We start from the raw sequence: 23,366 nt of genomic DNA on the forward strand, positions 1-23,366 counted from the left end.
AACCGGATGCATAATTTCACTCACCTCAACTCTAAACTGATTCCACCACCTTTGGACTGACTTTCCAATACACTATAACTCATGTTCTCAGTATTATTTTTTTTTGCATTTGCACAGTTTGTCTTCTGAAGTTTATTTATTTATTTATACATTTATCGTTAGTTTTTTTGGGATTTGAACAAATTGTCTTCTTTTACGCATTGGTTGTTTGTCCTATGTCAGGCTCCTATTTGTTGATTACATCTCAGCATTCAACACAATCATACACTCAGTTCTAATCACCAAGCTTCAAAACCTGGAGTCTGTACCTCCCTCCTTGAAGTCATTACTAGGAGAACACAGTCTGTGCGGAACGGAAATAACATCTCCTCTTTGCTGACAATCAACACTGGAACACCTCAAGGATACATGCTTAACCCACTGCTATACTCTGTCTACACCTACTACTCTGTGGCTGGGCACAGCTCAAATGCCATCAATTTATAAATTTGCTGATGATGTAATTCTTGTTGGCAGAATTTCAGGTGATGATGAGGAAGCTTACAGGAGCGAGATAGATTAGCTAGTTGAGTGGTGTCGCCAGAACAATCTTGCATTCAATCGCAATAGGATCAAAGAATTGATTGTGGATTTCAGGAAGGGGAAGTGGAGGGAACACACATGAGTACTTAATGAGGGATCATCATTGGTAAGTGGGTGTAGTTTCAAGTTCCCGGATGTCAACCTCTCTGAAAATCTATCCTGTGTCCAACATATTGATGCAATACAAAGAAGGCACAACAGCAGCTATATCTCAGTAGGAATTTAAGAAGACTCGGTATGTCACCAAAGATTTGCAAATTTCAACAGATGTACCATGAGCATTCAAACTAGTTGCATCACCATCTACTATGGAAGGGCCACAAGATTGGAAAAAGCTGCAGAAAGCTGTAAACCTAGTCAGTACCATCATGGACACTGGCCTCCTCAGCATCGAGGACACCTTCCAAAGATGATACCTCAAAAAGGCAGCATCCATCATCGAGGACTCCTATCACTAGGATATGCCCTCTTCTCATTGCTACCAGTAATCAGCATTTCAGCAATTGTTTCCTCCCTTTCTGAATGGACAATGAAAATAACACTACATCTTTTTTTTGCATTTTGCATGATTACTTAATTTAATATTATATATTTTTCTATGTGGATATGCCAGTGATATTAAACCTGATTCTGATCCTGTCTTTGTGTGTAGTTTTTCATTGATTCTATTGTATTTCTTTGTATCTACTATGAATACCTGCAATAAGTGTATGAAGACCATACGTGTACTTTGACAACAGAGTCATAGGAAAGGACAGCACAGAAACAGGCCAGTTGGCCCATTTAGTTCATGCCATCTACTCCCATCAACCCGTACTGGGAAAATAGCCCTCCATTCCCCACCCTTCCATGTACCTATCCATACTTCTCTTAAACGTTGAATTCAAGCTCACATGCACAACTTGTGCTGACTTCTTGTTCCACACTCTCATGACCCACTGAGTGAACAAGTTTCCCTTCATGTTCCCCTTAAACTTTTCACCTTTTACCCTTAACCCATGACTTCTGGTTATAATCCCACCTAAGCTCAGAGGGAAAAGCCTGTTTGCATTTAACCTGACTATTTTGTGTACCTCTGTCAAATCTCTTCTCAACCTTCTAAATTCCAAGGAATAAAATCCTGACCTGTTCAAGCTTTCTGTAAATCCTAATATTTCTTTCCTTTTAACCTGGCAGAGCTGTAAACTTTCTCTGTATTCTTTCAACCTTATCTACATCTTTCCTGTATGTGGATAACCAAAACTGCTCACAATACTCCAGACTGTAACTATCTTATATGACTTCAACATAACACTCCATCTCCTGTACTCAGTACGTTGATTTATGAAGGCCAATGTACCAAAAGTTTTCTTGATGACCCTATCAGCTATCTGTATTCCTGAAAATCTCAAATGTTTATCCTTTTCCTTATCTGGTCAATCTGTTATCTTTCGATTTTGTTGGCTTGCGCTCATTCAGCTGACCTCTTGGATCTGGCCCAAGGCTCCAGTGTTAATTATTGGCACTTCCTCGCTCCACCACCTCCCGATTTGTGCCTCAGGTAACTTTCTTTGTTCTTTCTAACTCAGACTAGTTCAGCCAGTTCAGCAGGTCAGCTGGGCACTGGGCTCAGGCAAGTTCAGATCACAGGCTGCTCTTTCTACAAGTCTGCAGTTTGTTATTTACCTAACCAAATGTACAGCTTTTTAAATGGAAATGTTCCAAAGTCTATCAGATAATCAGCATGTGAATGGCTGGAAGATGTAATCATCGGAATATACCTGTAAAATGTAAACTAAAACAAAGCAAATGCATATACCGTGAAGGATATTTTGATAATGATGCTCCGTGAGGTTTACTCATCTCTGCTGAACAGAGGCTGTGACCTGCAGTTTAGGGCTTCTGAGTCAGCTGCAGTGATGCCGTGACTGTATCGCACATTTGCAAACTTCAGTTGTAAATGCTGTTTGCTTACTTTTATTGTTTGGATGACTTGTTTTCTTTTCTCTGCACATTGGGGGTTTGGCGGTCTTCTTTTGTTTTGGTGGGTTTTCTTGGGATTCTTTGTTTCTTTGATTCTTTGGTTCTTTGTAGGGAGACAAATCTCAGGACTATATAAAGTATACATACTTCGATTAAAAAAATGTAATTTGATGTTTGAGTACACTTTCATTTGCTCTGATCCATGAGCAAGAACCAGTTCACTGAACAGTTCACAAAATGGCGTCTGCACTAACGGTCTCACAAAATGGTCACCTCATTCCTTCCACCGCGTGGCAAGGACAAAGACTGCCTTCCACTGTCCTTGACTCATTCCTGTTTGCTGATTTGCAGATTTCAGTTCTTTCTGGCCAAAACGACCATTTTCCTTTTAACATTTTCAGCGACTCCTTGATCTAAACCATTGATGTTAATTATGAAAAGGTGGGTCCCAGCAACAATACCCAGTCACCGCCTTCAAACTCCCCACTTCTTTCAGGTTGTCTCTGTGGTGTAATCTGTTAACTAAATAGTTTGTGAAAAGGTTTGAGGGACAGAATGACCAGTGCCAGCTCCTTTTAAGAACATAGAACAGTACAGCACAGGAACAGGCCAGAATGCTGTGCCAAACCAATGAAATTAATAATCAGATGCCTAACTGAGCTAATCTCTTCTGCTACATAATGTCCATGTCCTTCCATTTTCCTCATGGTCATGTGCCTATCTAAATGTTTCATAAAAATCCCTATTGTTTCTGTCTCTACTACCAACCCAGGCAGTGCATTCCAGGCACCCATCACTCTCTGTGTAAAAAAACTTGTCCTTCACATCTCCTTTAAAATGACCCCCTCTCACCTTGCATGCATGCCATCTAGTATTAGACATTTGAGCCCTGGGAAAAAGATACTGTCTGTCTACTAAATATGTCTCTCTTAATCTTGAGTGTCTATCAGGTCTCCCCTCAGCCTCCGCCACTCCAGAGAAAACAACCCAAGTTTGACTAATCTCTTGTTATAGCTCATATCATCAAATCCAGACAACATCCTGGTGAACCTCTTTTGCATCCTTCCCAAAAGCCTCGCCATCCTTCCTAATATGGGGCCTCTCAATGTCATATACTTGAAGCTATCATTAAGGAAGAAAAAGCAAAGTATCTGGATATAAATGGTTCCATCATGCAGACTGGTTCTCATCCTCAACAAACTCTCTTCTGTCTCCTTCAACTTTTTGCAAATTTCAGGTGTCGGCGTGAACACCCACATGAGCCCCAGCTACTCCTGCCATTTTGGTGGCAATGCGGAACAGTCCATGTTTCAAGCCTTCCCTGTTAATGCTTCTCGACTCTTTTTGCGCTATATCAATGACTGAATTAGTGCTGCTTCATGCACCCATGCTGAGCACAATTTCATCAATTTTGCCTTGATTTTCCATCCTGTCCTTAAATTGACTTGTTTCATTTTTGACATCACACTCACCTTTCTTGATTTCTATTTCTTCAGCTCTGGAAACAAACTATCCACTGATATCCTTTATGAAGCTACCAATTCTCCTGGCCAACTTGACTATACCTCTTCAAAACATGTCTCCTGTAAAAATCCTTTTCTCTTTTCTCAGTTCCTTTGTCTCCACCTTATCTATGACCAAGATGAGGCTTTCCATTCCAGAAAATCATAGATATCCTCCTTCTTAAGAAAACGGGTTTTGACTTCCTCCACCATTGACGCTACCCTCACCTGCATCCATGCTCACCCCATCCTCTTGCTGTTTTAACAGGGGTGGAACTCCGCTTGTCCTCATTATCCACCTGATAAGCCCAACATCTAAAACTTCATTCTCCGCAACTTCCATCATCTTCAACTGGACCCTACCACCAAACACATCTTTACACTCCCTCTGCTGCTTTCCACAGGGATCTGTAATTAACTTGTCCATTTGTTCCCACCTCACTAATCTCCCTCTAGGAAAGTGACAGAAATGCTACATCTGCCATCACCTCCATTCGGGGCTGCAAATGCCCCTTCCTGGTGAGGCAGCAATTTACCTGTATATCCATTGGGGTCGTCTACTGTCTTCAGTGTTCCTGATGCGGCCTCCTGTAAATTGGGAGATCCAACGTAAATTGGGGGACCACCTTGTTGAGAACCTCTGCTCCATCCACACAAAGTAGAATTTCCCAGTGGCCAACCATTTTAAGTCCTATCCCCATTCCTGGTCTGACATGTTGGTCCATGGCCTACTGTTCTTCCACAATGAGGCCACTTTCAGGTTGGAAGAGCAACACTTCATATTCTGTCTCGATAGCCTTCAAACTGATGGCAGATTCAACAACTTCTCCTTCCAGTAATTTGTTTCCTCCCCTTTCCCTCTTCTTCTATTCACCAGTCTGGCCACTTACCACTTCTCCTTACCTGCCTATCCCATCGTCGCCCCACCTCGGTGCCTCTCTCATTCCCTTTTTTCAGTGGTCCACTTTCCGCTGCTTTCAGATTCCTTCTTCTTCAGCCTTTTACTTTTTTCCAATTATCACACCCTCCCCACCAGTTTATTACTTCATCCTCTCCCCAACCCACCTGGCTTCAAAGTTAAAAGTTCACAGTTCAAAGTAAGGTTTATTATCAGAGTACATTCATGTCACCATGTACAACCATGAGATTACTTTTCTGAGGGCATACTGAGGAAATTGATAGAACAGTAATCGTAAACAGGATCAATGGGCAACAATGCAAATGCAGATACAGGTATAAATAAATATCAATAAATAATGAGCATGAAATAACAAGATAAAAGAGTTCTTCAATGAGTGTAGTTATTCATTTTTGTTCAAGAGCCTGATCGTTGAGGGGTAGTAATTGTTCTTGAACCTGGCGGTGCGAGTCCTAAGGCACCTGTATTTTCTATCTGATGGCAGCAGTGAATAAAGGGCATGGCCTGGGTGGTGAGGATCATTGATGATGGATGCTGCTTTTCTACAGCAATGTTTCATGTAGATGTGCTCAATGATTGGGAAGGTTTTATCCATGATGTACTGAACCGAATCCACTACCTTTTGTAGAATTTTCTGCTCAAAGTCATTGCTGTTCCCTTATCAAGCCATAATGCAACCAGTCAGCACACTTTCCACCACATATCTATAGAAGTTTGCCAAAGATTTGATGACAAGCCAGATCTCTGCAGACTCCTGAGGAAGTAGAGGCGCTGTCATACTTTCTTTGCAATAATATTTATATGAAGTGTCTAGGACAGGTTCTCTGAGATAGTGACACCCAGGAATTCAACGTTACTGACCCTCTCCACCTATCATCCTTTGATGATTACTGGATAATGATCAAAAACAAGAACAAATCTGCAGATGCAATCTGAGCAAAACACACAAAATGTTGAAGGAACTCAGCAGGCCAGGCAGCATCTACGGAAAAAAGTACATTTGACATTTCGGACCAAAACACTTCTGTAGGACTAGAGATAAAAAGTTGAAGAGTAGATTTGAAGGATGGGGGGAAGGGGAGAAACTCCGGGCGATAGGTGAAACTTGGAGTGGGAGGGATGAAGCAAAGACCTAGGAAGTTGATTGGTGAAAGAGACAGAAGGCCATGGAAGAAAGTAAAAAGTGGGGGGGGGGGGGGTTAGGAGGATCAGAGGGAGGCAATGGGTGGGGGTAAGGAAATAATATGAGAGAGGGACAAGGGGATGGAAAATAGTGAGGGAGAGGGTGTTGGAGGCATTATTGGAAGTTTGAGAAATCAATGTTCATCTCATCAGGTTGGAAGCTACCCAAATGGAATATAAGGTGTTGTTCCTCCAACCTATATGTGGTCTTATCCTGACAGTGGAGGAGGCCTTGGATGGACATAACAGAATGGGAGTGAGAAGTGCAAATAAAATAGGTGGCTACTGGGAGATCCCGCTTGTTCTGGCAGGCAGAGCGTAGCTGCTTGGTGAAGCAGTCTTCTAATCTACATCGGGTCTCACCGATATACAAGATGTCACGCCTGGAGCACTGAACACCACCCCCATTAGGCTCACAGGTGAAGTTTATCCTGCCTGGAGGGACTGTTTGGGGCCCAGAATAGTAGTGAGGGGAGAGGTATAGGGGCAGGTGTAGCACTTATTTTGCTTGGAAGGATAAGTGCCTGGAGGGAGATCAATGTGGAGGGATGAATGGACAAGGGAGTCGCATAGGAAGCGATCCCTGCGGGAAGCAGAAAGTGAGGAGGCGGAAAAATGTGTTTGGTGGTGGGATCCAGTTGGAGGTGATGGAAGTTTTGGGGCTTTTTCTCTCGAGTCCTGTCGAAGCGTTTCCTCCCGAAATGTCGACCGTACTGTCGATCCTTTGGGTTTCCTCTCCTGAAGTCTATAATTAGTTCCCTGTTCTTATTGACATTGAGTGAAAGGTTACTGTTATTACACTACTCAGTCAAATTTTCAACCTCCTTCCTTTAAGCTGATTCATCACCTCCTTTAATAAAGCCCACAACAGTGGTGTCATCAGCAAACTTGCATATGGTGTTGGAGGTGGACTTAACCACACAGTCATAGGTGTAAAGCGAGTAGAGCAGGAGGCTAAGGATACATCCTAGCTGTACCCCTGTGGCTTCATCTATTTTGCTTGTCTCATTCCCCTCCCCGCCACTGACATCTTCCCCCCTTCCTTTCCAGTCTTGATAAAGGGTCTTCACCCAAAATATTGACTGTTGATTTATTGGCATAGAAGCTTCCTGACCAGCATTTTGTGAGTGTTGTTCTGTATTCCCAGCACCTGCAGAATTGTTTGTGTTCATGAAGGGCGGCTTCTGTTGGACAAACTTACTGGAGTTCTTTGAGAGAATAATGCGTCCACTGGATAAAAAGGTGAACAGGTGGATTTTGATTACTTGGATTCCCAGAAGGTGACTGGTAAGGTGCTGTAGAAAAGACAAATCCATAAATCAGGATGCATTAAATTGGGGTAACTTATTAGATGGGTGGTGAGGTAGAGATACACCTCCACCAAAGGAGGTGTAAGTTGCTACTTCCCTCCACTAGCCTGCAGGTCACCCTTGGGTAAGGTATAGCACCTGCTTAGGCCCCGATGAGGGCCACGTGACACCACTGGAGGAAACGCAGGAGACCAAAGTCCTGGTTATGCGACCACTGATGCCAGGCAGATAATCTTAGAAGAGAATTGATAATGGCTGGGGTCACCCATCTTCTAAAGACACAATCCAGAAGAAGGCAAAGGCAAATCAGTTTTGCAGAAAAAATTACCAAGAACAAGTCTGGTCATAGATCATGATCATCTATGTCACATGACACAGCACTTAATAATGAAGACTGTATTAGGATGGATAGTGAATTGGTTAGTAAAAGTTGGGATAAATGGGGCTTTCTCTGGTTGGCTATAGAGAGTGGCACAAGGGTCAATGCTGGTCAAACATTGTAACCCAGGTACGGTTCAGGGTCCTCATTTCTGCTTCTACGGTATAGCACTTTATTGACTGTGGTCTCCCGTGTTTCCTCTACCCATCAGGGACCCAATGAAGAGCTGTCTTGATGATGAAGTTTGCCTCCCCTCTCTTCATGTGCCCAATCAATCTTTAATGTTTCCTCATGATGATCGTGTAGATGGACACATGGATGATAGAAAAACGGAGACTTACATAAGAGATAAGGGTTATATTGATCTTACAGTAGGTTAAAAGTTCAGGCCAATGGGCCTGTAGTATTCTATGTTCTACGTCCCCCTGCACAACAGCAGGCCACAATCGTTCATAAATAAATTAATTAATTAGATCCAAGTGAGTAAAATTTCTTTTGTTGCATCTCTGTCGCAATGTACAAGAAATAAAGAGGGGAAATCTGGGATGATATTGCCTAAACACTAAAATTGTATATGTAATTGCTTTGTATACATGTATGTTACGATAGAGAAGATGGCCATCTCTGTTGGGACAGAGATGGAGGATCTCTATCGCTGCCCTAAACGCCAGTGATTAATTTGTCTATCTAAGAGGTTCTTAAATTTTCCCACAGTATCTGCTTCTACCACCAGCCCTAGCTGAGTATTTCACCCACCTTCCCGATCTGAGTAAAATACATGCCTTTGACATCACCTTATACTTTCCGCCAGTCACTTTAAAATTATGACACCTGCAATCACCCTTTCCACCCTAGGAAGTAGCCTCTAGCTATATACTCATTCTATGCCTCTTATCATTTCGTACACTTCTATCATATCCTTTTGCTTCAAAAGAAAAGCTCTTGCTCACACAACATATCTTCTTAAAACATGCTCTCTAATCCAGGCATAATCCTGGTAAATCTCCCTGCAACCTCTCTAAAGCTAACACATTCTCCTTATAATGAGGCGACCAGAATTGAATATCATATTCCGAGTGCGATCTAACCAGGGTTTTACAGAGCTGCAATGTTACTTCGCAACTTGGGAGTTCTTATGCATAAATTGCAAAAGGTTGGTTTACAGGTGCAAGATGGCAAACGGAATGTTGGCCTTCACTGCTAGAAGGAATGAATTTAAGAGCAGGGAAGTTATAATGCAACTGTACATAGTACTGGTGTGGTCACACCTGGAGCACTGTGTGCAGCTGTTGTCTTCTTACTTGAGGAAGGATATACTGGCTTTGCAGGCGGTGCTGAGGAGGTTCACCAGGTTGATTCTAGAATGAGGGGGTTCACCTATGAGGAGAGATTGAGTTACCTGGGACTATACTTGCTGGAATTCAGGTGAATTAGATGAGATAAGACAATAAGATACCAGGAGCCCAACTGGCCCATCAAGTCTGCTCTGTCATTTCATCACTGATCCATTTTCTGTCAACCCCAATCTCCTGCCTTGTCCCATGCCTCTTCATGCCCTGTCTAATCCTCTTCATGAAATATACTCAATGACTTGGCTTTGACAGCCATCTGAGGCAACAGAATCCATGGATTCACTACTCTCTGGCTAAGGAATTTCCTCCTGATCTGTTCTAAATGGACGTCCCGCTATTCTGGTCCTGTGGTCTTAGACCACTTTAGGAAACATACTCTCCACATCCATTTTCGGCCTTCCAACAATTGATAGGTTTCAATGAGATCCTCTCTCATTCTTCTGAATTCCAGTGAGTAAGGCCAAGAACCATGAAACATTCCGCATTTGATAAGCCTTTCCTATCAGAATCATTTCTGTTAAACTCCTCTGAACCCCCCTCCAAAGTCAGCACATCCTTCCTTAGATAAGAGGCCCAGAACTGCTCCCAATACTCCAAGTGAGACCTCACCAGTGTCTTATAAATCCTCAACATTTCATCCTTGGTTTTATATTCCAATCTGCTCAGAATGAATGCTAACATTGCATTAGTCGTCCTCACCACTGAGTCAACCTGCAAATTAATCTTTAAGGAATCCTGCATGAGGACTCACAAGTCCCTTTGCAGCTCCAAGTCTTGAATTTTCTCTCTGTTCAGAGAAAACTCTTCTCTTTTATGACCATGCACTTCCTGACACTGTATTTCATCACTTTGCCCACTCTCCTAATCTGTCTAACTTCTTCTGTATCTTGTCTGCTTCCTCAACAATACCTGCCCCCTCACCAATCTTCATTTTGTCTGCAAACGTGGCCACAGAGCCATCAATATTGTCATGCAACTCATTGACATATATTGAACACCACTAGCCTCTGGCAGCCAACAGGAAATGACTCCCTGTATTGCCACTCTGCTTGCTGCCAATCAGATAATGCTCTATCCATGCTAGTATCTTTCCTATAATATTGTGGGTTCTTAATTTGTTCAGCAGCCCTGTGTGTGGCACCTTGTCAAAGGCCTTGTGAAAATCCAATTACACAACATCCACTGATTCTCCTTTGTCTATCCTGCTTGTTATTTCATCAGAATTTCAACACATTTGTGAGGCAGCATTTTCCCTTATGTAAACCATGCTGACTTTGGACTGTTTCATCATGTACCTCTTCTGGAACCATCTGAAGTTAAGAAAGGGATAGATAAGATAGAGGCAGGAAAGTTGTTTCCACTGGTAAACGAGACTAGAAGTAGTTTCAAGATTTGGGGGAATAGATTTAAGTTGCAGATAAGGGGAAACTGCTCATAGAATAGTGCATCTATGGAATTCTCTGTCCAGGGAAGCAGTAGAGACTAGTTCATTAAATATACTCAAGACAAGCTTAGATTTTTTTTGGCATAGCAGGGAATTAGTTAAGCGGAATAAGCAGCCACGATTTAATGGTGGAGCAAGCTCAATGGGCTCATTTAAAAATCCTGCATTGCCTGCAAGAAAAAGAATATCAAGGCGATATATATGGTAATATATTCGTACTTTGAGAATAAATTTACTTTGACTTTATGTTACTTTGTTCTGATGGAAATTAAGATATCCGGAATGTGATACAGCCGAGTCTGCAACGAACCAGGGACGAAAGAGTTACCAGGAGAGCCTCTCTCCCCAGATATACCCTAAGCGCTTTTATGCGTTACACTCAGTGGGCGAGTTCGTTACTCCGAGTCCCGAAAAAGGGTTTCATTTCCATCGATGCTGCCATCCATACCTGCTGAATTTCTCCAGCATTTTGAGAGTGGGGCTGTTCCTGACGGATATCAGCTCCCGCAGGTTTTCAGTACACACTTCGACTCGAGTGAGGGATTTTAATTTTAACTTTTTAAATGCTTTTTATTTGCTCAACCACTTTTTAGGAGCAGTACAAGCTGATCCGTGTTTAAAATGGACAGAAGTCCCTCAAACTCTGAGCAGAATAGATTAGGTCAAATTCCGGCGACCTTCACTTTCACGTCATCCGAACGGGAACAGGTCCCCCTGACCAGATTGCGAGTTGGCAGCAGAACATATACGCCTTCTGGTACGGCTCCTTGACCCTATTAAAATCTCGCCCCCATGATCTTATTGACAGCGGGGAGCAGAGAGCATGCACAGTGTGGTCCCGCCTCCTTAATCTGATTGACAGCGGGTAGCAGCGTTTATGCGCCGTGCGGTCCCGCCCCTTGACCTGATTGACAGCCGGCAGCAGAGCACATGCGCAGTCTGCTGTAGCGCGACCTGCGAGCGCCATTTTGTCAACGAGCGGCGGGAGTCGTTTTTGGAAATAGAGTCCCGGGGAGGAATGGAGAGCTCTCGGTTCCGGGGTCAGGTCGCGGACAGCAGCCTCTTTCCGGCAGCGAATCGCTTTAGGAGCGGTTCCGCAGACGGACTCAGAGATCGGCACCGGAGCCGGGGAGGTTGGGGAGAAGAGGCGGAGTGGAGAGGCGACTGGGCCCGAAGCATGGAGTAAGTGTGGGGAGGGAGGAGAACGTTCACCGGGCGGAAGGTGGGTAGGCGGAGTGAAAATAAGTTGTTTCCTTTACTTAGATCAGTGGGGAATGCCCCCCCCCCCCCGAGAGTGTTAGTGGGAGCGCCACTGTTTACAGAACCGGGTACTCGGTGGGAGCAGTTCAACAAAGAGTTGCTATTGCAGGCTGACTGGGGCAAAATCAGATTTGCAGGTTCATTTTTTGAATCACATGCACATGCAAGCGTGCAGTAAAATGCGTTAACAACTCAGTGTTGGGGGCAGCTCGCAAGTTTCGCCACACTTTGGTTAAAATGGCGCCGGAGAGTGGCAACTCTTTGTGTGCAGCTTTGAAGGAAATCATCAAATATTATCGTTTAAGGACTAAAATTATATTTTGCAAAGACTGTACATGAGCCAGAAGCATATTAAGGACTCGGGGCCCTGCCTTAAAATTTTCCCTGCAGTCCTGTCCGTCAGCCTATTTTCTTGAATCAAAATCCGGTTAACATCAGCGGTACTTGAATTTGTTGACTTTGTGCCAGCAGTACAATGTAATGCATAGTAACAGGAAACAATTAAATAGTTAAATAAGTACTGCACAAATAAAAATAAAAAAGTAGCTAAGTACTGTTCAATGTCCATTCAGAAATCGGATGGCAGAGGGAAAGAAGCTGTTCCTGAATCGTTGAGTGTGTGCCTTCACGCTTCTGCATCTCTTCCCTGATGGTAAAGAGGCGTGACCTGTGTGATGCAGGTCTTTAATGATAGGTGCTACCTTTTTGAGGCATTGCTCAATGATGGAGCTGGCTAAGTTTACAACACACTGCAAACTTATTTCGATCCTGTGCAGAAGCCCCCCCCCTCCCCCCCCATACCAGATAGTGATTCCGGCAGTTAGAATGCTCTCCGTGGTGCAACGGTAGAATCTGTAGAATCCGTGAGAGTCTACAGTACCAGCCTTGGGTAATTCAGAAAGCTACATTCTTTAATATGTTTTGAAAAAAAATCTATTGAGCTACACATTTTGGACTGCAAGGCCATAAGGTCCGTCACTCGCTACAATCCTGGCTAATGTACATGCTCTGCAAAATAAAATTGATGCCCTCAGAGCAAGATTACAGCACCAGAGGGACATCAGAGACTTTGCTTCACAAAGACATAGCTCTTCCCCTACGATAGCTTGAATTTTAGGAACAGCTTCTTCCTGTCCGACGTCAGATGGTTGGATAGTTCATGCGTATTACATCACTAGCTTTCTGGTTGCACCTCTTATTTTTCAATATTCTTATTGTGACGTAGTCTTTTGATGTGTGGCACTGTACCAATGCCACAAAACAGTGAATTTCTTAATGTATCAGTGATAACCTGATTCTGACATCGTATGTCCACAAGCGAAAACAACACAGCAGCAACTGGTCGACACAGTTTAGTGACTGTTTCAGATTCACTTTATTGCCAGCATGTGAAACATTGCTTATGGTTCAGTTTCAAGCATAAAACACTGTTCAATAACATAACAGACAACACAATCGCAACCAACAATTTACAAGATGATAATTCAAACAGCCATGATCAATTAACAGAACAGTCACATGTGCAAATGTCACTAATTAAACTGGAACAAATGTGAATGTATAATTATCAACAGAACAAGGAGAGCAGGAAGGGCCATTGTGCAAGACAGTTGGGATATTTCACCTACAAATGAGAAATTCTGCAGATGCTGGAAATCCAAGCAATACATACAAAATGCTGGAGGAACTCAGCAGGCCAGGCAGTATCTATGCAAAAGAATAAACTTTCGGCGTTTCGGACTGGGACCCTTCAACAGGACAGGAAAAAAAAAGATGAGTTAGAGGGGAGGGAGAAACACAAGGGGATATGTGAAACTGAGAGTGAGGGAAGGGTGAAGTAAAGAGTTGGGAAGTTGATCGGTGACAAAGATATAGGGCTGGAGAAGGGGGAACCTGATAGAGGATAGAAGACCATGGAAGAAAGAAAGAGCACCAGAGGTAGGTGATAGGCAGGCAAGGATTTAGGTGAGAAAGGGGATGGGGAATGGTGAGGGGGTGGGGGCGGTGGGCATTACCGGAAGTGCGAGAAATCGATGTTCATCCTATCAGGATTGAGGCTACTCAGACGTAATGTAATGTGTTGCTCCTCCAACGCTGCCTGGCCTGCTGAGTTCCTGCAGCGTTTTGCGTGGGGATATACACCTATTTTGTTGAGAAGCTGGATAGCTACAGGAGAAAAGCTGTAGTTAAGGTGGTGATGGTTGTAGCACCTGCCTGATGACAATCTGGTGAATGGGCAACTGCTAGGGTGGGCGGTCAGTAAGATTTTCAGCTCTTTCCTTCACTCTGGCGATGAACTGGTCTTTAAATGTTGCCAGCTGTTGAGCACTGAGTCCCAGTGGAGAGCAGACTGGAAATGCGAGGTGTGCCTGTTGCATGAACAGTCCCATGCCCAGACCAGTGGTGAGGTGTCCGTCCTTCCTTTCGTGGAGAGCAGCTGCTCTCTGCTGCTTGAACGAAGCTGAGAGTTGCAGTCTTGCAGTGGCCTCCAATACTGGCACTGGTTACACCAGCTGTTTCACACAATGTCTGCCTCACTCACTGACCGATTTTTCTTTTCCTCTCCACAGGGAAAATCTTCCATCAACTCCGATGTTCCGACCTCACGAGGCACAAGGAACAGAGCGTCCATTCCGTCACTCACAGACAAGGTACGTTACAGAGCACAGAGGCAGTGGCAACTCATCAGTTCCACAGTTTCAGAGCAGAGATTTCTGGACTTACACTGACCCAAAATCCAGCCACACATTTCCCTGCATCATTTAGATGGTGGGAGGGGACAAGAACCAGTAAACAGCATCAAGGTCTCATGTGGAAACACAGGAGATGGGGTGAGACAGTAACAAATACTTCACATCTGTGTTTACCGTGAAGGACATGAATGCTAGCAAACCCAGGAAGTTAATAATGTTATTTTGTAACAGGCTAAATTAGACAAGGTTCTGAGTGTATTAGAATGTATAAAGCTGATAAATCTGTGATGCCTGATCTGTAAAGCCAGGGAAAGAATTGCGATGAACCTTGCGGAGATACTTGGGCCGTGGATAGCCACAAGGGAGAGGAACAGAAGACTAGACGGTGACACTGTTGTGCCTTTATTTCAGGAAAGCTCCAAGGTACTATAGACATAGCATCAGTGGTGGTTGGGCTATTGGAGAGGCTTCCTAGACAGCATGCATTTGGAAAGGTGCGGCCTGGTCAGGGTGAGTCAACATGGCTTTGTGCCTAATGAGTATTGAATTTGGTTGAACTTTCTGAAGCGGTGGATACAAATACAGTTGAAGGAAATGATGTTAGTAGACATTCTCTGCATGGACTGTAGCAGTGTCTTTTGACAGACTACTATATGGTCATCTGTTCTGGGAAATTTGATCAAATGGAATCTGGGGTGAGTTATCCGAATAGTCATGTAACGCTGCAGTACTGAGCAAGCCGTTTAGCCCACCTAGTCCATGACATGTTGTTTTCTGCCTCGTTCCATCTACCTGCATCTTGTCCATAGTCCTCCATACCTTTCTCTTTCATGTACCTATCCAGGCCTCTTTTCAATGTTGCATTTGGACCCCCATCCACCATCTTAGCTAGCAGCTAGTTTCACACTTGCACCACCTTCTGAGTGCAGAAGTTTCCCCTCAGGTACCCCTTAAGATTTCTGTCTTCACTTATGACTTCTAGTTGTAGTTTCACTCAGCCTCGGGTGGGGGGGGGGTGGGTGGGAGCCTGCATGTATTTACTTCATCTGTGCTGCTCAATTTTGTATGCCTTTCTAAGATCACCCCTCATTTTTCTAAGCTGCAGCGAATGACTGTGTGGCTAGGCATAGCTGAAGTACTGTCTGTAAATTTGCTGACGATACAACCATTGTTGGTAGAATCTCAGGTGGTGACGAGAGGGCCGACAGGAGTGAGATATGCCAACTAGTGGAGTGGTGCCGCAGCAACAACCTGGCACTCAAGTAAGACGAAAGAGCTGATTGTGGACTTCAGGAAGGGTAAGATGAAGGAACACGTACCAATCCTCATAGAGGGATCAGAAGTCGAGAGAGTGAGCAGTTTCAAGTTCCTGGGTGTCTAGATCTCTGAGGATCTAACCTGGTCCCAACAGCGGCTATACTTCATTAGCTGGAAGAGATTTGGCATGTCAACAAATACACTCAAAAACTTACATAGTTGTACCGTTGACAGCATTCTGACAGGCTGCATTGCTGTCTGGTATGGTGGGGGGGGGGGGGGGGGGTGGGTGGAGGTGGCGGGAGCCTGCACAGGACTGAAAGAAGCTGCAGAGGGTTGTAAATCTAGTCAGCTCCATCTTGGATACTAGCCTACAAAGTACCCAGGGCATTTTCAGGGGGCAGTGTCTCAGAAAGACCACTAGAACCCAGGGCATGTTAGGAGGTACCAAAGCCTGAGGCACACACTCAGCAATTCAGGAACAGCTTCTCCTCCTCTGCCATCCGATTCCTAAATAAACATTGGATCTTTAGAAACTACCTCACTTTTTTAATATACAGTATTACTGTTTCTGCGCATTAAAAAAAATCTATTCAATATACGTTTACCATAATTGACTTGCTAATTATTATTTTAAATTTTATTTATATTTTTTTTCTCTGCTAAATTATGTATTGCATCGAACTGCTGCTAAGTTAACAAATTTCACATCACATGCTGGTAATAATACACCTGATTCTGAATGAAATCCTCACATTTTCAACCTTTCCTTGTAACTTGGGTTCCAGCGACCTTGTAAATTTTCTCAGCACTCCTTCCAAGCTTGTTTGCATCTGCGGTAGGGAGGTGACCAGACCGTACACAACACTCCAATTTCAGTCACGACAACGTCTTAATACAACTTCAATTTAACGTTCATACTCTTGAACTCAATACTTGATTTATAAGGGCCAGTTCCAAACGCTGTCTTGACGATCTTATCTATTTCATGACGGCACTTTGAAGGGAAGCTCCATTGTATTTCAAGATCCCTTTGTTCTGTAACACACCTCAGTGCTTGACTATTCACTGTGTCAGCCTCATCCTTGTTTGTTCTGACAATGTGCAACCCCTGACACTTGTCTGCATTAAATTCCATCTGCCCATTTTTTTGCACCTGCGTTGCAAGTTTTGATGGTCTTCCTTGTTGTCCTCTACGCCCTCAATCTTGGTATCATCTGCAAATTTGCCTATCCAGTTTACCGCATTTAAGTTATTAATATAGATGACAAATGGCATTATACCAATGCAGGGCTTCAATTATAGCAGGGGTCCCCAACTTGGAGTTCTGGGGCCCCTTGATTAATGGTGTTGGTCCATGGCATAAAAATGATTGGGAACAGCAGAGTTAGAGAGAAAACCATCTACTACCACTGTCTTCTCCACCTAAGGCAATGTTGATTTGAACTTATGTGCCTACAAATATGGACTTGCACACTACATGCTAAAGTCCATTGGGGGTTCCCAACCTGGGGTTCACGAATCACTCGGTTAATGGTAAGGATGCATGGCATAAAAAACGTTGGGAACCCCTGATGTAGACAATATCCACCGACTTCCCTTCATTGACCTTCCTTTGTAATCTCAGAACTCTAAGGTTGGGTAGATGTGTGCCATGCACAAAATCATGTTGACTGTCCCAAATCATTCCCTGTATCCAAAAGGTCTGTTGGTGCAGTTGTTGTGGATGTTCCTGTGTTGTACTGATTTATGCAGTGTAGAGTGTGCTTGATGTAGACCACATGGCTGTTAGCAATGTATTGGGCAAATCCCACAGGTCTGATTGATTCCATTGGATACAAAGAAAATTGACAGGTTGGATTCTGGACTGTCTCAGTGACAGGGAGTGAGAAGACTTGACAAGTGCTTTAGTGCCTGAAGACTGCATGAGTGGGAGTGCCTGGAGACCTGTGCCAGGGCCCTGACTTTTGGTGGAAAGGGGCAACTCTGCTGTCAGTGTGGTGACTTGATCAAGGGGATGTGACAGTTGTCTGTGTGGATGACGATGAGGAGGGAAGCTAAAGACTGCATGAAGGTATCAGTGGACTGGGGAGGTAGGCAGGCAGGAAGCAAATGGAATTTATTCCAGGCATGTGAGATGTTGCAGCAGGGGAGCCCTGGCAAGGCATTGTATATGAGAGAATGAGGAGAATTGTAGTAGGGCAGAAAGACCTTGGAGCCCATGTGATCAGGTCCCTGAAGCTAAGGGATAGATTGGGGGGGCTCAGAAGGCAGACAGGAGACTTGGTTTTGTTGGCTAAAGGTATAGAATGCCTGAGCAGAGGTTCTGCTGAAACTGTAAAAGCACAAGTTGGCCCAAAGCTGGCGTGCTGTGCGCAGTCCTGGTCATCACACCACAGGAATTAGGAGCAGGAGTCCCTATTCAGCCCCTTCCACCTTCTCTGATGTTTAATGAGGTTACAGCTGGTCTCATTTTAACATCAAACCATGGGCATCCGTATGGGTCCCAGCTATGCCTGCCTTTTTGTTGGCTTTGTGGAACAGTCCATGTTCCAAGCCTATACGGGTATCCGTCCGCCATTTTTCTTTTGCTACGTCGACGACTGCATTGGCGCTGCCTCCTGCACGCATGCTGAGCTTGCTGACTTCATTAACTTTGCCTCCATCTTTCATCCTGCCCTCAAATTTACCTTGTCCATTTCCGACACCTCCCTCCCCTTTCTTGATCTTTCTGTCTCCTTCTCTGGAGACGGCTTATCTACTGATATCTACTATAAACCTACGGATTCTCACAGCTACCTGGACTATTCCTCTTCCCACCCGTCTCTTGCAAAAATGCTACTCCCTTCTCGCAGTTCCTCCGTCTCTGCCGCATCTGCTGTCAGGATGAGGCTTTTCATTCCAGGGCGAAGGAGATGTCTTCCTTTTTTAAAGAAAGGAGCTTCCTTTCCTCCACCATCAACTCTGCTCTCAAACGCATCTCTCCCATTTCACGCACATCTGCTCTCACCCCATCTGCCGGCCACCCCACTCAGGATAGGGTTCCCCTTGTCCTCACCACCCCACCAGCCTCCGGGTCAAACATATAATTCTCCGTAACTTCCGCCACCTCCAACAGGACCCCACTACCAATCACATCTTTCCCTCCCCCCCCCGCCTTCTGCTTTCCGCAGGGATCGCTCCATATGTGACTCCCTTGTCCATTCGTTCCCCCCCTGCCCATCCCTTCCCACCGATCTCCTTTCTAGCACTTATCCTTGTAAGCGGAACAAGTGCTACACCTGCCCTTACACTTCCTCCCTCACCACCATTCAGGGCCCCAGACAGTCCTTCCAGTTGAGGTGACACTTCACCTGTGAGTCGGCTGGTGTGGTATACTGCATCCGGTGCTCCTGGTGTGGCCTTTTATATATTGGTGAGACCCGATGCAGACTGGGAGACGTTGAACACCTACGCAGACTGGGAGACGTGTTTCGTTGAACACCTGCGCTCTGTTTGCCAGAGAAAGCATGATCTCCCACACATTTTAATTCCATGTCCTATTCCCATTCTGAGATGTCTATCCATGGCCTCCTCTACTGTCAAGATGAAACCACATTCAGGTTGGAGGAGCACCTTATATTCTGTCTGGGTAGCCTCCAACCTGATGGCACGAACATTGATTTCTCTAACTTCCGTTAATGCCCCTCCTCCCCTTCTTACCCCATCCCTTATTTATTTATTCCCCCCTTTTGTTTTCTTCTTTCTCTGTGCTTCTCACAATCGCTCCTTGTCTCTGGGGCCCTGGTGAGACCCCACCTGGAGTATTGTGTGCAGTTTTGGTCTCCAAATTTGAGGAAGGACATTCTTGCTATTGAGGGAGTGCAGCATAGGTTCACAAGGTTAATTCCCGGAATGGTGGGACTGTCATATGTTGAAAGATTGGAGCAACTCGGCTTGTATGCACTGGAATTTAGAAGGATGAGAGGGGATCTGATTGAAACATATAAGATTATTAAGGGATTGGACACACTGGAGGCAGGAAGCATGTTCGCGCTGATGGGTGAGTTCAGAACTAGAGGCCACAGTTTAAGAATAAGGGGTAGGCCATTTAGAAAAGAGATGCGGAAAATCATTTTCACCCAGAGAGTGGTGGATATGTGGAATGCTCTGCCCCAGAAGGCAGTGGAGGTCAAGTCTCTGGATACATTCAAGAGAGAGTTAGAGCTCTTATAGATAGCGGGGTCAAGGGATATGGGGAGAAGGCAGGAACCGGGTACTGATTGTGTATGATCAGCCATGATCACAGTGAATGGTGGTGCTGGCCAGAAGGGCCGAATGGCCTACTCCTGCACCTATTGTCTATTGTTCTCCATCTCCCTCTGGTGCTCCCCTCCCCCTTTCTTTCTCCCTAGGCCTCCTGTCCCATGATCCTTTCCCTTCTCCAGCTGTGTATCCCTTTTGCCAATCACCTTTCCAGCTGTTAGCTTCACCTTTCCCCCTCCTGTCTTCTATCATTTTGGACTTCCGCCCCCCACCCATTTTCAGATCTCTTACTATTTTCTTTCAGTTAGTCCTGATGAAGGGTCTCGGCCCGAAACGTCGACTGTACTTCTTCCTATAGATGCTGCCTGGCATGCTGCATTCCACCAGCATTTTGTGTGTGTTGCTTGAATTTCCAGCATCTGCAGATTTCCTCCTGTCAGTCCACAGTAAGATTTCACCCCCTAATTTATATCTGCTCGCCTTGTCTTTTCCCCACCTGTCCTGTCAAGGCCTCTCTCCTATCTTCTAAACACCAGCAGGTACAAACCCAGACTTTTCAGTGCTTTCCTCATCAGCCTATTGCCAGTGTTATCCCACAACCCTCCCTGAACTGCTTCCAGTACATTGATGTCTTAAAAGAAACCTGAGCTGATCAAGAGGTCTCGATGTGGCCTCCAGATGTATTGTACTGTTATGAAACCAGTAACTGGTTTCACTTACCAGCAAAGATAGATATGTCAGTTGAAGTCCAATGGTACTATTTTCAAAAGTTTTATTAATAAAGGGGCACAAAAATTAAGGTTAATACAAACATTCAGATAACATGCGTCAATACTCAATCTAAAACGCAGGTACATTAATAATCACTCAGAAATAAGCTCTTTCGTTGTCTAGGGTATAATACTGAGTCCAATTGGAAATATAAAGAGTCACTCTGAAGTCTGCAGGCTTTTCCCTTTTGGTTTCACGTGTTGGAGAGAGAGAGAGATAAACGGAAAAACTTGCCCAAAACATCCGTGGAATCAGGGGAGCGATCTTCCCCGTTGTTAGTTAAAAGCGATCTTCCGTTGGTTCTAGCCACAAACTCCGCATTCGGAATTTAACGCACGTGGCTTCCTTCAAAATGGCTTCCCGTTCCCACGGGAAGCGGTATCGTGCTTCTTGGTGTCTCCTTGGTGCGTCTGAGGGTCGTCCTCTTTCAGACCCTTCTTTATACTGCCTCACGGGATCTCAGGTGTCAATCAGGTTGTAGGTGATGCAATCTCTCTCTCAACCAGCCCACTTTGCCCGAGGGCTTTACAATGTCCCTGCGAGTTGGCACGTCTGCAGTTCCCAGGTGTCTCCTGAGAACAATGCCACAGTCGCCAGCTTTTGTCCCAGTGGAATGCGGTATCCAGCACGTCGCTGTCTTTCCATTTCCTGTGTCCATTCGGCATGTCTCTCTCTCTCTCTTGCTCTCTCTCGGGTCATTGACCCCCCTTTCACTAGGGCTCTTGCAATTCTCACAAAGGAGGGGGCTGGTATCATAACAGTACCTCCTAATGTTTATATTCAGTTCACCATCAGTGAACTATAATATTCAGTCAGCTTTTCTTATTCAATCAAGGCCTCTGTTGGTCAGGGTCAACCATGGATGTTGTGTCCTAGCTGTATAGATACACAAGCCTGGGCAGTATATTATGGAGAGCAAGCTGTTTCCCATGTAGCAAGTTCCTGCTCTCCATGCATCTGATGAGCTCAAAGGAACGGCAGAGACTGATACGGTTCGTCCCAGGATCACTGTAGGAGTTGCTAGTCAACACTGAGCTCAAGGTAGGGCTACTTTAGGGACTCCAGCTCTGGATTTTTCCCTCAGGGGGTTGGGTGGGGTGGTGTTTACTCGCAAGCATTCCCCACGAGTGAGCAGAGCCTTAAGGCAGCGGAGGTTTGAGTTCAGCTGCCAACCACAACTGATGAACCCTACCTGCCTGAAGTAACTGGCTTTAAAACCCACCTTGCCATTCTGTCAGTAGAAGCAGTTCCGCCAGGCTTAGTAGCTAAGCTACATGTGAAGGTCAGGAGCTGGACTAAGTTGTCAGAGGCTATTTGAGGCGCACACCACTGGGGGCTTATCTCCACTTCCTCCCACAGTTGTAACAACCTTAAGGAACCTTTCCATATCATTGTAGCTGCAAGCAAGCCCAAGAATAGGCCCCTTAGCATGTGATGCCTATGCAGACATAGATGTCAATTGAAACTGCACTTCTACTGACACTTCTATGTCCCTTCATCCCTCGTCTGTTCATGTAACTGACTAAATGCCTCTTTAATGCTTCCACCACCTCCTCTGGATGTTGTTCCAGGCATCACCACCCACTGTGTAAAACAAAACCATCTCTGTTAAACTTTCACCCTGTCACCTGCAGATTATTTGATGCCTCAACCCCAGGAGAAAAAGAAAGACCTAGATGCAAATGATGAATGTTGCTTTTAATTTTGAATACTTTCATTAGGCCTTTCTTCAGCCTCTGGAACTCCAGAGAACTGCTGAAGGATTGGTCCGCCCCAGTTCAGAGTATCTGTCCTCTGGGTGTCGGCATTAAAATAATTTGGGCAAAATGTCCACTTCCCACATGGACTCCACACCCCTGAGGTGGCCTGTCCCATCCCTCCCCGGTTCATCTGTCCCTGAAGAGAAGTGCCAAATCTTAGCTGAGGTCTCGATTTGTCCCATGTTTCAGGGGAAGGCTGGCTGGGTTGGAAATAGGTGTCTCTCTGCTCCTTTTGTGAGCTATGTGGGAGGGGTGTGGGTCTTCTCGTTTAAATTCTGATAGGTCATATGCTCTAATCTGTACACGCCTAGGTGTCAAGATCTCTGAGTACAATACTGGTCCCAACATATTGATACAGCTATCAAGGCAAGACAACTACCATACTTTATTTGGAGTTGGAAGAGATTTGGTATGTCAACAAAAAACACACAGTGACTTTCAATGTGCTGCGGAAAGCATTCTGATAGGCTGCATCACTGCCTGGTTTGGGGGGGTGGGGCTACTGCTTAGGACCGAAAGAAGCTGCAGAGGGTTATAAGTTTAGTCAGCTCCATCTTGAGAACTAGCCAACAAAGTACCCAGGGCATCTTCGAGGAGCGGTGTCTCAGAAAATCACTGTCTATTATTAAGGACCCCCAGCACCCAGGGCATGCCCATTGCTCACTGTTACCATTAGGTAGGAGGTGCAGAAGTCTGAAGACATACACTCAGTGATTCAGGAACAGCTTCTTTTCCTCTGCCATCTGAT

General features: G+C 44.9%; 1 protein-coding gene across 1 annotated transcript in view; it reads left to right on the forward strand.

The window, feature by feature from the left end:
• LOC140715772 (uncharacterized) overlaps nt 1–23,366 on the forward strand; it is an 89,064-nt gene that overhangs the window by 42,204 nt on the left and 23,494 nt on the right. Inside the window, exons 4-5 of the mRNA XM_073028144.1 lie at nt 11,495–11,814; nt 14,463–14,543. Of these exons, the coding sequence (XP_072884245.1) occupies nt 11,495–11,814; nt 14,463–14,543 (401 nt within the window). The remainder of the gene's footprint in view (nt 1–11,494; nt 11,815–14,462; nt 14,544–23,366) is intronic.

Source organism: Hemitrygon akajei, chromosome 24 (assembly GCF_048418815.1).
Source record: "Hemitrygon akajei chromosome 24, sHemAka1.3, whole genome shotgun sequence".
Lineage (NCBI taxonomy): Eukaryota > Metazoa > Chordata > Chondrichthyes > Myliobatiformes > Dasyatidae > Hemitrygon > Hemitrygon akajei.